The sequence below is a fragment of the Bombus fervidus genome, chromosome 12, assembly GCF_041682495.2.
Source record: "Bombus fervidus isolate BK054 chromosome 12, iyBomFerv1, whole genome shotgun sequence".
Classification (NCBI taxonomy): domain Eukaryota; kingdom Metazoa; phylum Arthropoda; class Insecta; order Hymenoptera; family Apidae; genus Bombus; species Bombus fervidus.
The window spans coordinates 7,898,275-7,912,858 of record NC_091528.1 but is presented as its reverse complement, the minus strand read 5'-3'; the positions used below and the strand labels follow the sequence as shown (position 1 = coordinate 7,912,858).

Here is a 14,584-nt window from a genome sequence, read left to right as displayed (position 1 = left end):
TCCCTAAATAAAGTATAAATATACAAGTAAAGTCTGACGGAAGAACTTTCCGTAATACCCAGAAGAAAATATTATCAAGAAAATATATCAATAAAAATTGCGGAAGAAAAAGAGAGAAACAAAAACGAAATGATTTTCAAAGCTGAAGTGCTACTTATAATAGTCAGGCCACGTTAAAATTTGATTGCATCGATACGCGTTACGAGCGCTTTTACAAACACCTAATTAGACTCCTCGTTCTTCTTCTGCTATTTTAAATACTTAGCAAGAGAAGAGAGGAGGACCACTTGTTTCTGGTTTTCACACCCCTTTAGCATGTACCGAAATCAAGCGTGACATGACACACGCTGTAATCCGCGTAAAGGGTTGATCCCAGTTTAGCCGGCTGTCCGTAAACCGTGGAACCCGCGGGACTTAAGCCCAGGCAAATTTGAATCCGTCAATCTTGAGTATCCAGGAGGAAGCATATAATCATCCCACACGCTCGTAACACCCGTCCAGACATTAAAATCGCTTTTTTTACCGCCAGTGTCGGAAAGATTTAATCCCTATTTTGGGACGAATGATAATTTCAACTGAATCAACATTGACGCTACGAATGAACGATTTAAGAGAATTTTGTTACACCATATCGATAATAAAATCTTTCTCGAGGACTCAAAATTCATATTATATTATATTACATTTTATTTCATATAAACTATCTATCCCAAACGTGATTCATTTTCGCAGCATCGTTGTTCGCAAAATTTACTAAATTTTATGCTTCTACAGTGACAAACAAGTACATCGATATCTGATCCCCAAGACATTAATTAAGTTAAAAATATATGAAACAAATTTTCTACGAAACAACGTTCTATCGAAGGCAAACAACGATAAATCGTTCGCACAGATGCGTCCTCGATCTTCGTTGGAACTGGTAATTAGGCGTGCGAGGAGGCAAGTGGAACGCGGGGAACACGATTGGGAGAGATCGTGAAGGAAAGCGGGCCGGAAAAGGGAGAGTAAAAGACGAAATTGCTCGATGGCCGATGAGCGTCGAATAAGGCGAAACGGTATTAAGACGGCGTGGCGAGGCCAGTTTCCTCGAGGCTGATGTATCATTTGCCGGCGGGTCGTTAGGCGGTTTCAATTAGTTTTCCACGCTGCTCTCCTGGCCCAGCGTCTACATGAGTATGGGGGAGAGACCAGCGCAGCCCTTAATCGCACAGTCCAGTTTTTTCTCATAATTAGGAAAAGCTCGTTAATGCGTCCCTACTATCTTCTTCCTCCCCCTTTCTTTCTCCTTTCCTCACTGTTTCCCTGTGTGTTAGTTTTCGTTACATATCTACTTGCTCTTATTACTGTGAGGGACACTGATCTTTCAGGATTCAGGAACTCAGATCTTTACAACTTGGAATTTGAAAAAATTCTATGAATTTGTTTCATTATTATGTATAGTAAGATAAAAATGTCTTTTGAAAGACGACTTCCTCTCTCTAAGTTTGAATATTGATAATATTATTTTCGTATTGAATACTTTTCTAATAATTAAATATATGAATCTATTTGTTGGTTTCCTTTGCTTTAAATAAGAAGAAATATTAGAGACATAGAAATATTGACTTTTGTCCTCTTTCTGCCCTTTTTTCCTTTTCCTTTCTCCCTCTATCGTCTTTCTTCCTTCCCTTTCTAACCTGCTTCTGTGTCCTACACTTCCTCCCCCATCCCTCTATTCTTTCTTCGAAATATAGAAATTTCTCACGTTCATACAAACATATATGATATAAGTGCTATCCGTATATATAATTCCTATATTCAGAAATCCGAATCATAGAGCATATTTTATTTTAAAACATAAATTAGTAAACTTAATATTGCATGTTTTAAAATAAAATATGCTCTATGATTCGGATTTCTGAATATAGGAATTATATATACGGATAGCACTTATATCATATATGTTTGTATGAACGTGAGAAATTTCTATATTTCGAAGAAAGAATAGAGGGATGGGGGAGGAAGTGTAGGACACAGAAGCAGGTTAGAAAGGGAAGGAAGAAAGACGATAGAGGGAGAAAGGAAAAGGAAAAAAGGGCAGAAAGAGGACAAAAGTCAATATTTCTATGTCTCTAATATTTCTTCTTATAATAATACATATAAATTAGTAAACTTAATATTGCATATGTTTACTGTAGCAAATTTTAGGAGACATAAGATATTTCAAAATATGTAACATAAAGTACCCTAAGATACACGATTTACTCTCATTTGGACTATATTTATATATATATCGTTACTGTGTAATTTAATACGAATTTTAAATAAAGCGTTTTATATTATTCGTTAGTCATAATTGTTCAATGAAATTGAATAGGCTAAGAATGATGAAAACACACAAATGATCAGACTCACCGAATGAAGGAACGCCAACTGTCCAAAAAACCCTTCTCGACGATATAAAATGTTTTTTCTGGATCTTCACACTTCAATATTTCGTTCCTATTTCGGCCGTGATACAAGTCGTTTAACTCGTCCCTTTGTTGTTTGGCTTTTATCTTGTCGTCCTTTTTTGCTTTCTGCGCGTTCTCCATTTTCTCCTGAACAGTAAGATAGATCAATATACATGCATATACCAAAATGTTTCATCTTTATTTAAATATACAAATATGTACGAAAAAGTACCTCACAAATCGAACATGACGCGGCACCAATAGAGTACTCCTTGGACTCTGGGAAATATTTTCGAAGTATCACCCAAGCTTCACGGGGCACTATTTTTCTTGTCGAATCTGGTGTTTTCAATGAACTATGCTCACAAAGTAAATCCTCATTGAAATAGATTATGACTTCGTTCTCTTCACCTTCCACCGGTTCTTTCAGTCCTTCACTTTCTTTACTTGTACCAATTTTACTATTTTCCTGCGAGCCACTCGGATCTTGACAGTCTTCATCCTCAATTTCCTGCTCCATATCGTCCGTAAATTTTTCCATCGCAAGTCTTCGCCATGACCTCAGCGAATCAGCACCCACGATATAACTAGTCTCAGACCTGTTACCATGAAAATAAAATTTATTTTTCTTTTACAAAATAATGCGTTCGTTTTAAAATTATTATTAATACAGAAGACTCACGGTTCTTTGAAATTTCGAACGAGTTCACTAACTTCCTTGTGATCACGTTCAAGCGATATCTTAAAACGAAGTAGCTTGTACCGACGTTTCACGCAAATTTCGCAAAAAGAATTTTCATCTAATCGCGGTCCTCCACGATATTTATCATAAAGTAAATCCGCAGCTGTGACAGGTATACACTTTGCACGATTCACTTTCAAAGGATCGAGTCGATAATGCGAACACATTAATGTAGAATTGTCTATTGGTGGTACTCCATCGACAGATAAGTGTCCATTGAGCCATTTTGATAACCAATCGTTTGGAATCCATTGATATGTGTCCCACGAAACTATGTTCGAAATAATATTATACACGTCTATGACAAGTTGTCTCTTTAAATTCTGATCTTCGATCTCCTTTTGCTACAAGAAACATCGTTGAGAATGCTTCTTAACTGATTAAACTCAATCTGTTGCTGTTATTAATACCTACTTTTTCTTGTTGAATAGCCAATAAGCTTAATTCGTGTTTCACATTCTCCTGCCTCACTAAGTCGCGCAACGTTGTACTCACTTCCCAATTTTCAAACTCCATCTATAAAGTAATATAATGCGTCCATATGAATATCCATAAGAGAAATAAAAGGAAAACTAAATATACCAACCTCTTCGTAAAAATCACGTTCCCCACAACTCATAGCTCTATGCGCAGCACCATTTAACCGCTTGTAGTCCAACTTCACAACTTTTACAACTGATTTCTTCGTATCCATATCGAGCTTATTTTCTTTATTGTCGAATTCGTAATGTTTGCCATTTTGTTCATCAAAAGTAGAATCTGCGTTCACAGACTGTTCTATTGGAACATTTTCTGGAGATGCTTTCGAAGTTTCCATTTCCGGTTTGCTCTCCATATCAGGTTTCAATATTTTCTCAGAATTATTTATATCAGTAACACCTGACATTGTATCGCATTTGTGTTTCTCTTCGTTTAATGAGTCTGATTTTTCTTGAATTATTACAATTTTTTCCATAGCTGCTGCATTATTATTACTATTAGTTTCTCCATCTAGCTTTTTCAACTTATTTTTCTTTGTACTACATGTTCGTTTTTCTGGAGTGACCTTCTTATAAACTAACATATACGCGGTATTAGAAGACAAAAATCCTTTCGGTATACGTCCCCGTTTTACTACCTTCGAATTCTCTGTAATAGAAAATTCTAACTACATTTTATCGTTTTATTAAATAATTTCTTTATTACATTATAATAAAATTCGTACTCACCACTAACACCATCCTCGATTCTTTTATTCTGCATTTTTTCCACTTTATCATCACTAAATTGGTACCATTCGCCATTTGAATTGCATATATTCGCAATATAGTGACCTGAATGTGCAGATGGGCCTTTATGACTTAAAACTGCGACGAGATTATACAAATGAGTTTGTGGCGGACACCTAACATATTCTGACATATCGAGATCTTCCGGGAATTGTATAAAAGAATTCAACTTTCTTTTCTGCCCAGAATCCCTAACAAAGACAAAGTAACATATTCTATTAACATAATATATAACAATCAAATAGTATAATATAAACGTAATAAAATAAAAGTACCTATGAAACACAAAACGCATTAATTGTATGTTTAATGTTTCTGGAAGAGATTCCAAGCGTATAAACCGGCGCGCATCTTTTTTGTCATTGCAGGTAACGCAGTGATACTGATTTGCTCCAGTCAATTGTTCCACAGATAAGTATTTCTCTACTGCCTCTTTCAGAGTGGCTGCGAGTTGTAGATCCAATTCGTAGAATGTAGTGGAGGTTGGATATTCAGTTCCGCATTTAGAGCAACTGCGTCAAACATAAAACTCGCGTTATTTAGACGGAATTAGCTTCTCTCGGTCAGATCAGTTGATCGCACCAGTCACCGCAGCGAGCAACGTGTCCTACCATGTTCTCATCGTCAAGATCATCAGCATCATCATCGTTTAGGACAATTCTCATTTGTTTTCCACTTCAGAAAACCCACCAATTGATATAGCTGTATTTTCCTTGGGTCAGCCTCTGCAGCATCTGCTTCAGTTCTGAGTTTTGTTGGAGTTTCCCTTCGATATGGCAGAGAAGTAGCTTGGAGAATTCCTGTGCATCCTGCTGAGTTCTAGTATCCAAAGACAATGCGATCGCGAGATTCATCGGATCGAGCAGACGACGATTTCCGAATTGCATCATTGCAAATATATATTGCAACTGTCCTACTGCTGTCACTGGATGAAACGGTACTCCTTTCTTCTCAGCTTGACACACTGCTTCCCTTTCCTCTGGATCTTCTGTGATATCCCACTTGTATATTATCCTCCTGAAAGTATAAAATTTCATTTTGTAGTAGATATTTGCAAATAAATGAAGTATAAGTTAAATATTAATAGTATCAATAAATATATACCTCATATCTTCATTATGAAACCACATTTGAATTAAGCTATTAACATAACAAGTTGCACCTAAATTCTTTAGACCAACATATTGGGTAGGGTCACGTAATTCAGATAAAGAACTTTCTAAAGGCATTACTTCTGCGGGTTGCGACTTCATGTACTTTTCTTCTCCTAATCCAGTCAAACATTGTGGATTATTTGTGCAATTACGTCTGTAAACAAATCACTTATTTTAATATGATTGAAAAGAATATTATTTCATATGAATATATAACGTTTTAAATAAGCATATAACTTACTTGCAATTTTTACATGCTTTTAAACCTATTCTATATGCAGTTTCCAAATGTATCCTTTCTATTTGGTCTAATACCACACTTTCTACCCAAGCCCATGCTAATTTGTCTAAATCAGTCTTTTTTGTTGGCGGCATTTTTATCTAAAATATTAACAAACAGATAATATATTTTTAGTAATTAAATTCAAATATTTCCATGTTGATACTTTTTATCTTATTTTGATTTTATACGAAAACTTTACGCAAAATTATATTAAATACAATACATATGTTTCAAATTCGATTTATTACATGTTCCATTTCGCGCCATGAGAAAATCACACTACAACACTACAGAATAAAAATAAAACGAAAGTACCACATAAAATAATCAATTTTGTGAAACGTATATTTTCGAAAGTTTAGTAATATAAAAATAATCGTAAATAATGTATCGACGTAAAGCTTAGTATTTAACAAATGAACAGTTTCGTATATCAAAAACTATGTATATATATACTCACATAAAAGTACCGTACTGTTACTGACTGTTGAGGTTATGAAAAATGCCGCTGCGAATGTTGTAAAGTACTGTGCTTCTTCTACAACATTATCTGACTGCGAAAAAAACTTATCACGTTTTCAAGCTTACTGAACTCAAGCATCCATCGACACCTTTCGTGAACAGATGAAAATGTATCATCAAAACACTATAACCGTTTCTGGTATACACTGACCGCCATATGCAGTCGGCTTTGGTCTAGGCACGCGTCAAATCAATCGCTAAATAATTTCTCGCGTTTAAGTTAATATACATATATTTTTTTGGAATTTATTTACTATGTTATTTATTAAAAATAAAGCAATAATCTCTCTCGAACAAACAATATTAAATATGTTTGCATATACATAATAGAAATTTCATAAATATCATTTTTGTTATATCATTTTACATATGAACATATAAAAAGTTATTAACAAGAGAAAATTACCTGCACTGAGAATAGAAGATTGAATATTCTTTTATTGAAACTACTAACACATAGCTATATTTTTATCATTTTATAAATATATTAAAAAATGTCTGATAATAAAATAGGTAAATATTATTTGTTGATTTATTAGAAATACAAATAAGATGATAACAAGTAACGGAACATATTTCTTATTTTATTTATAGTTACTACTGATATCCTGCTGGAATTTCTAGAAGTAGCATTTAATCACATTCTGTTCTTCAGAAATTTATATCCCAAGGAAATATTTGTGAAAAAGAAGATATACAGCATATGTGTATATGTGTCTGAACATCCTGAGCTCAATGAATACATAAGAAATGTGTTAAATGCAATCAGAGAATTAATAAAAGAGGATGAAAATAGTGTCAGAGCTGTGAACCTGGTCTTCTATAATAAAAGGAAAGAACCAATTGAAAAATTTGTCTTTGATCTTGTTAAATTGCAAGCAAATAACACAGAGTATGTATACAGAGTAAGCATACGTATATGCTTGTGAAGAATCTTATAATGTCAGCATTATGTTATTGTCTAATCTGAAATTTATTTTAGAAAAGATCCATACTATCTAAAAACAGAAGAATCGTTGAGAACAATTTGTTTGAAACTATCCATGTGTGAATCTTATTTAAAACCATTGCCAGAAGATTCATCTTTCTTCATTGAAATTAAAACATATGAAACTGCACATGTAACTTTAAATGAAAATCCTTGTTGTGAAGATTTTCCATGGATTATCAATGAAGATGTCTCTGATATGACTAACAAGAATTTACTTCCATTGAAAACTATAAAAACAGAATGTTTAAACTTGCAGATGTATGTTATTGAAGATGAAAATAAGAAATGTATAAATTAATTATAATTATATGTAGCAATTTAGATTTACATTATTTTGATTTTGTATTTACATTATGATTATTAATAACTATCAATATCAATTGTAAAATATTTAATGTTAATGTAAAATATCTAAGATAGCAAAAATCTATTAAGAAAGTTGCATTGAAAATGTTTGGAATTATTAGCTTCAAATATCAGAAACTAAAAAAGCTACATTCACATACAGAAACAACTAAATATGTACCTACTGAGAGTATAAATTCTGATTCAAACTAGCCGGTAGTGAACAGGAGTATAGAATTAATAAAGTACTTCTATTTCCTATATTACACAGCCCCGCCCACTCTGTGACGTCATAGACGAGCACTACGGACTATAAAAAGTGATGTATCTTTTGATAAGAGTAGATATGTACATATCTCGTAAGTTACACCCCTTAAATAAAATCAGCAAAAAAAATTATTCAATTAATTACTTACGAGATTAACTTATATATATTCCGAATTGTTTAAATACCTGAATTACATCAAAAAAAAAAAAATCTAGCAACTTTCATATAGTTCCGAAGAATACATTTCTTTTTAAACAGAAAATTATATATTAACAAGTGTAGATATATGTATATAATGTATATAACATTCGATAAGAAGTTCGGCCTTAAATATGCATCAAAAAGTTATTTAAAAATCAATTTCTACAATAAAAGTCTAAAAGTATACAATTTTGGTTTAAGAGAGGAACAATCCATTAGTTTTCAGTAACGACTTAATTCATTATGTAATAATAGAACCGTATGACTATATAGAGTTACTGGTAATTTGTCTTTCTCTATCTTTCTTTTACAAGTAGTGCTATAGACATTCTGGTGGGTGAAGATCTCCTTTCGCATCCTATGCTTCTGTTAACATTCAGCGATTTTTAGTCGAAGTTATGCTTTCAATAATCTCCGAAATGTATTTTTTTTCTACATCTTAATAGAGATATGACCACAGATGAGGTGCAGAATAGATCTATCAGTTAATGTATTTCTACATTCCATGTCTTGAGGGTCTGATATCACTTACCATTTTAATGATATTCACAACATTATCGATTCAGTATAGAATAGGATTACAGCGTTCATAGCGATCGGAATTGGAACTAGATTTTAATATATACGATAGTATACGATAATATATTGATAGTATAGTATAATATATAATAATGATAATTGATAAGTAGAATATATGATGATAATAATATACGATACTGATTAATAACTAGATAAACGTGACATTATATGGCATTCAAGTGGGACATCTTATCTTAAATCTAGTATAAATTTACAGAAGTCCAGAAATATTAATATTAAATAGCCATTCTATATCTCAACTATGACAAAACTTCTGTATCTACAACAACAATATAATAAATTTTTTAATTAACAAAACTCCAATCACGATTGCAGCCAATCGGCTCGTATTATTTATTAGGTGAAACTGTAGAAACGTTATCTACCCTGCGATTTCGATGACTTTTGGATATATTGTAGAAATCGATATTTTGAATAACTTTTTGCTTTAAAAATCTGCCAGTATCGCTAAAATAATTTTTACCAATAGTTGTTTGTGGGAACGATGCGTCAGTATTAGCTGTCGGCCATTTATCTTATGTTTATAAACTAGGATTGAGCGAGTTTTAAGGGCCTGGTGTACAACGTACACATCCAAGACTGCAAATGTCTGTTATCACCAACCATTTACAAACAAACATTTAAACTAACTTTGAAACATTAATGTATAAACAAATCTTCTTCTTTATGTTTAATGAAACAATGTTTTATGAAAATATTACCTTTCAAAACTATGAATCAACTATTATTCATTTACCATAGACACACGGATATCATACTAAAGATATGAAATATGTAGTTATATGATACAGTTAAAATATTATTATGCATTATAAAATATTTCGTAATAGATATCGAGTATCTATGAATATTCTATAATGCATCCAATGTGAACAAATTGTAACTGTGAATATCTATTATTAAAGTTTCAAAACTACTTTGTATGAATCAAATATCGCACACCTTTTTGGCAGCTAAAGATACGTTGCAATAGATAAAAGACACAATGCGCGAGAAGGTGTGCTAAAGTGACTAATCACTATAAATTATATTGGATTATGAATATAAAACGAACCAGATGAAGATTATAACTATTTTGGAGCAATGACTTCGTATTGTATATCCTATTTTCCACATTTATGACGAGGTCTCACCAGTTACTTCCTCTTCTTAATGACACCATGCAAAATACTAAAATTTCAAATTTTAGTTTCCAAACTCACCACCAGATTGCGGTTGATTCAAGAATGTATCACGGTCTATCAATACCCGGATACTATTTGGATTTTCCTGAAAATTTCGATGTTCGTTTGTTTACGTGGAAATACGACAAATCACTCTAAATTGTATTAACATATTGCCATTTTACAAGTCATTACACTATTAACTATAGCTGGAGTATGATTAGAGTATGAGTAGGGTATGAAAATTTTCGTGATCGCTCAAGGAATAAAATAAACATGAGAATTCTCGTGATCTGCCCGGAATATGTTAATAACTGTGCATACAGAATGATTAAAATCAAGATCCTCACCATTTTGAAGCAGTAACACCTCGTTGTATACTAAATTTTCCATATTTTTGACGAGCTCTCTGCGGTTGCTTCAACTTTCTAATATGACACCGCGCGAAATGGAGAAATTTCAAATTTTAGTTTGCACGGCTGCCACGAAGGCGCAGAAGACTCAACTACGTATTATGTTCTATTAGTACCCCGAGACTGCAACTTCTCGAAATTTATTTTCATACAAAACTTTATAATTCATTAAAAAATTGTTTAGGATAAATATGTCATTAATAGGACAATTGCTTGCTACAATAATATTAATTGATTTGTTCACAAAGAAGTTCGCAGCCTATGAAAGCCGATACTTATTGCAGCAACCTTAACAAAAATATTAAATTTCATTCATCTGACGTAATGTCTAAGATCAAATTATTCAATAAAATTATAAAATTCTTCTTCGCAAAGTATCGACTAGAAACATCTTCTTTTTATTGAATATTTCGTTCTTGGAAAATGTGATATATATGTATATAATATAATAATAAATATAATTAATGTCGGGTCCATGCCAGCGGTTATGAATAAGCGGTTATAATTGATCGATACTTTTTTATCAATAATCACCATCCATGCCGGAAATCGACAGAATCATTCCATGTGGTTATCTCCTGATATCTATCTAAAAATGCATTACATAGTATATATTTATAGCTTTACTGTTTGCTCTACACTTTTATCGTAGAAGAGTTTTCAACAACAGGTTTTAGCTCCGTCCTTTTCCAAGCTACACGCACGAATGCTTTTCTTCTTCTCCGAGAATTGAAGTACCGTATTGTGGTCAAGTGAAAGCTATCTACCAGGACAATAACTCGGCATTCGTGTAGCGGTTCTCGATAATGAAGGCGTGTATCTTCCTATCTCTGCTTACAATATTATTCTTCTGTAGCAATGGTATTCTAGGTGAGTACATATTAAATTGAAATCATTCCCTTAACATTAACGCGATAGCGCGTAACTTAAATTTCAAACGGTACTTACATCCAAAGGACGATGGTGAAAGAGGACCAAATTTGTATCACTGCAGGCACCTAAAATTCTAATAAAGAATAATTCTACTAATCCTTCATAAAACTACAATTATTTATGGTAAATGTGATGTTAAAAATGTAGATAAAGTGAACGAGTCATAAAATATGACATTTAAAATTTAAATTAAAATTAAAAATAGAAAATTGAAACGCGTATTTAAATATCAACATTTACCATTCGTTATAAGTACAATATTTAGCCATCGTAATATGTGATGAAATTTTTCAATAAATGATGTATTAAAGCAGTTTAAGCATAAAATAAGCCAATCTTCTTACCAAATTCTATGTATATATGTAAGAAATACAAAAGTTTGTATGTGGTCCGGCTGTAAATTACATTGCTATTATTTGATGACACACTACGCAACGGGGAGGAAAGTGTAGAATGCGTTTGACATTTTGTTCGGTAGCTTATGCAATGGAAATCTGACATTTCGATGGAATCTTTGTTCAACTTCATTCCTCGAAGATATGTAAATAACTGAAAATAATTTTCTATAATTAATAACTTAATAGAAAGTTATCTCAAGGACTTGATGTTTTTCATATTTACATCAAATAAATAACAAAAGCGCGCGCGGGCATATTTTATGAATGATTCATGTTCGCATATTTTATCGATAGAAAATAACAAGCCTGGGACATCATTCAAAAAATAATCTATCATATGTATATACATGGAAATGAATATTTTTGCGAAAAGAGAAAAGAAATTGTAACAATTGTACATTAAAACTACATTTCTTTCTCCACTAAGCTCTATTAAGGATTAAGCATAACAAGGTAGTAACTTGTTATGTCGCTTCCTGGGCCGTTTATAGAAATAATGATGGAAAATTTGGAATCCCTTATATCCGTCCGGAACTTTGCACGCACATCATATACGCGTTCGCCGGATTAGACAGCACATCATGGACCATTAAGAGCCTCGATCCCAACATAGATATTGACAAAGGTAGATACATATTGTAAATTACTCGATACGATTGAAGATATATCTATATTCCATATGTATGAATAGCATTTTCGTTCTATAGCCGTCATAATATTCCAGATAATTACAAAAGAATGACCGAACTTCGTGAACAGTATCCAGGTCTAAACATCCTACTCGCAATCGGAGGATGGAACGAGGGTAGTAAAAATTACTCTATACTCGCTTCATCCCCTACACGAAGAGCTACATTCGTTAAGAGCGTAGTGGACTTCCTTGAGTATGGAATCGAATATTAAGATAGTTTTATACTTTGCTGATTTATATGATAGTTTCTATCTTACAGGGAATACAAGTTCGATGGATTCGATCTAGATTGGGAATATCCGGGATCACGGGGCGGTAGTCCAGAGGACAAATTATATTTTGCCCTTCTTGTAAAGGTAAACGACGTAACGTAATGTAATTTTATCGAAATTACAGTTTTATCTTAGCCAGAAATTAATCGTATTCTCTATTCTAATAGCAATTAAAAGAAGCATTCAAGGAGTCCAACTATCTACTAACAGCAGCTTTAGGTTCTAATAAAGCAATTATCGATACGGCATACGATATTCCCGAAATTTCCAAATATCTCGACTATATCCATGTAATGGCCTATGATTATCATGGATCATGGGATAAGAAAGTGCTTCCAAATGCACCATTAAGAAGTGGAGACGGTCTGAGCGTGGTAATGCATTTAGAAAAATTACAATGAGTAACAAGTATCGTAGATGGAACACATAACGCAATAAAATTTTCAGATGGAGACACTTAATTATTTGTTAAGTAAAGGTGCACCAGCAAATAAAACAATCTTAGGCCTGCCTATGTATGGAAGAACTTATATATTGGCAAGCAAATTAAATTCTTCCCAAGAAAGTCCAATTAATCGAACAACGATAACAAATGGATTTAAGGGGCCTTACACTGACCAAGAAGGTTTTATGGGATATAATGAAGTACATTTTACTTTTATTATATTGATTAGATACGTTAATTCTATTAATAATAATCTATCTATTTGTTCGTTCTAATAAAATGATAACATGTACGATTTTTTAGATTTGTGAAGAATTAGTGAGTCATAAAGGTAACTGGACTTCTGGCTGGGATGATACTAGCGATACACCTTATGTCATTAACGATGATCGTGTTATAGTATATGATAATCTCAGGAGTTTAAAAGCAAAGGTTGATTAGTTTTATCTACTACAAGCGACTATAACAAATGATAGTACTACACGTGTTACTTCTACAATATAATATTTTTCCAAAACTTTCAGATCGAATACGCGATGAGCTTAGAATTAGCCGGTGTAATGATTTGGAGCATCGATACTGACGACTTCCATGGAAAGTGCGCAAATCTCTTTAAAGACTCTTTAAATTTAACAGATATGACATATCCTTTACTAAGATGGATTAATATAGTTGTATCTGAAAATAGTCAGGTAATCAGTGATAAAGATAATGTAAACATAGGTAAAGAACATAACGATAATTCATCTTCCATCACAAAATTTTCTTATAATTCTATCTTAATAATATTAATATCTCTTGCATACTATATTTAAAGCAAGCTGGTAATGGCTGAAAAATAGTACCAAAAAGTTTATGAAACTTGGATACATTTATCCTAAGGACTGATTTGCTTCTCTTTATTGTTTCGAAAATGTTCCTCTAAAGCTGTCTTTCCATGTTTATGTTTATGCTAATCTATTGTAATAATAAATGTAACCTACCGAATGTCCTACTGTTTATGCTAATGGCATATCATTATAATTATTCGTGTATATATAGTAATAAAGAGATTTTCTATTTGAATTAAAAATATATGAACTAAATTTAAACTTCCTCCAAAAATAATGTTTCTGCTAAAGATAACTTAAAAAAATATCTGAATATACATATATATTATTGTAAAATAAGTTTCTTAACATAATTTACACTTACTGCAAATTTTATCATTTCCTTTAATGTATTACAACATGTCTTGCATTGGTTTTCCTTGCACTAGTTGTAGGAAAATTTATTTTCACCCAACTCTCCACAAGTAAAATGATGATCAAGTAATAATTCCAGGTTTGCAACGAATATATAAGATAGTTGTTCTTTGAAAGCAAAGTGTTTTCTGCAATTGTATCATAAACATAAAATAAAATATCTATAAAATGCTGTATTATATTAACAATATTATAACTATTGCGTATTATAATAAT

General features: G+C 32.3%; 3 protein-coding genes across 5 annotated transcripts in view; 2 read left to right on the top strand and 1 right to left on the bottom strand.

The window, feature by feature from the left end:
- LOC139993255 (ubiquitin carboxyl-terminal hydrolase 48) overlaps nt 1–6,478 on the bottom strand; it is a 76,884-nt gene extending 70,406 nt beyond the window's left edge. The window contains exons 1-11 of one of the 3 annotated variants that reach the window (XM_072014810.1): nt 6,343–6,478; nt 5,841–5,980; nt 5,550–5,753; nt 5,136–5,462; nt 4,721–4,957; nt 4,386–4,636; nt 3,764–4,320; nt 3,592–3,693; nt 3,118–3,521; nt 2,668–3,034; nt 2,398–2,582 (exon numbers count right to left, since the gene is read on the bottom strand). In XM_072014810.1, the coding sequence (XP_071870911.1) occupies nt 2,398–2,582; nt 2,668–3,034; nt 3,118–3,521; nt 3,592–3,693; nt 3,764–4,320; nt 4,386–4,636; nt 4,721–4,957; nt 5,136–5,462; nt 5,550–5,753; nt 5,841–5,974 (2,768 nt within the window). In that variant the 5' untranslated portion in view covers nt 5,975–5,980; nt 6,343–6,478. Of the gene's footprint in view, nt 1–2,397; nt 2,583–2,667; nt 3,035–3,117; nt 3,522–3,591; nt 3,694–3,763; nt 4,321–4,385; nt 4,637–4,720; nt 4,958–5,056; nt 5,463–5,549; nt 5,754–5,840; nt 5,981–6,342 lie in introns of those variants that run through there. The other 2 variants (XM_072014811.1, XM_072014813.1) reach the window with 2 other exon arrangements.
- Nucleotides 6,479–6,661: 183 nt separating this feature from the next.
- Nucleotides 6,662–7,699, top strand: Polz2 (DNA polymerase zeta subunit 2). Its single transcript, XM_072014819.1, has 3 exons — nt 6,662–6,917; nt 6,999–7,296; nt 7,387–7,699. Exons 1-3 carry the CDS (start codon nt 6,899–6,901, stop codon nt 7,691–7,693), a joined length of 624 nt encoding a protein of 207 aa, XP_071870920.1. The 5' UTR covers nt 6,662–6,898; the 3' UTR covers nt 7,694–7,699.
- A 3,345-nt stretch (nt 7,700–11,044) lies between these two features.
- Nucleotides 11,045–14,215, top strand: LOC139992774 (probable chitinase 2). Its single transcript, XM_072013961.1, has 8 exons — nt 11,045–11,255; nt 12,144–12,341; nt 12,441–12,600; nt 12,667–12,763; nt 12,847–13,053; nt 13,127–13,324; nt 13,428–13,556; nt 13,649–14,215. Exons 1-8 carry the CDS (start codon nt 11,192–11,194, stop codon nt 13,937–13,939), a joined length of 1,344 nt encoding a protein of 447 aa, XP_071870062.1. The 5' UTR covers nt 11,045–11,191; the 3' UTR covers nt 13,940–14,215.
- The last annotated feature ends 369 nt before the right edge of the window (nt 14,216–14,584 follow it).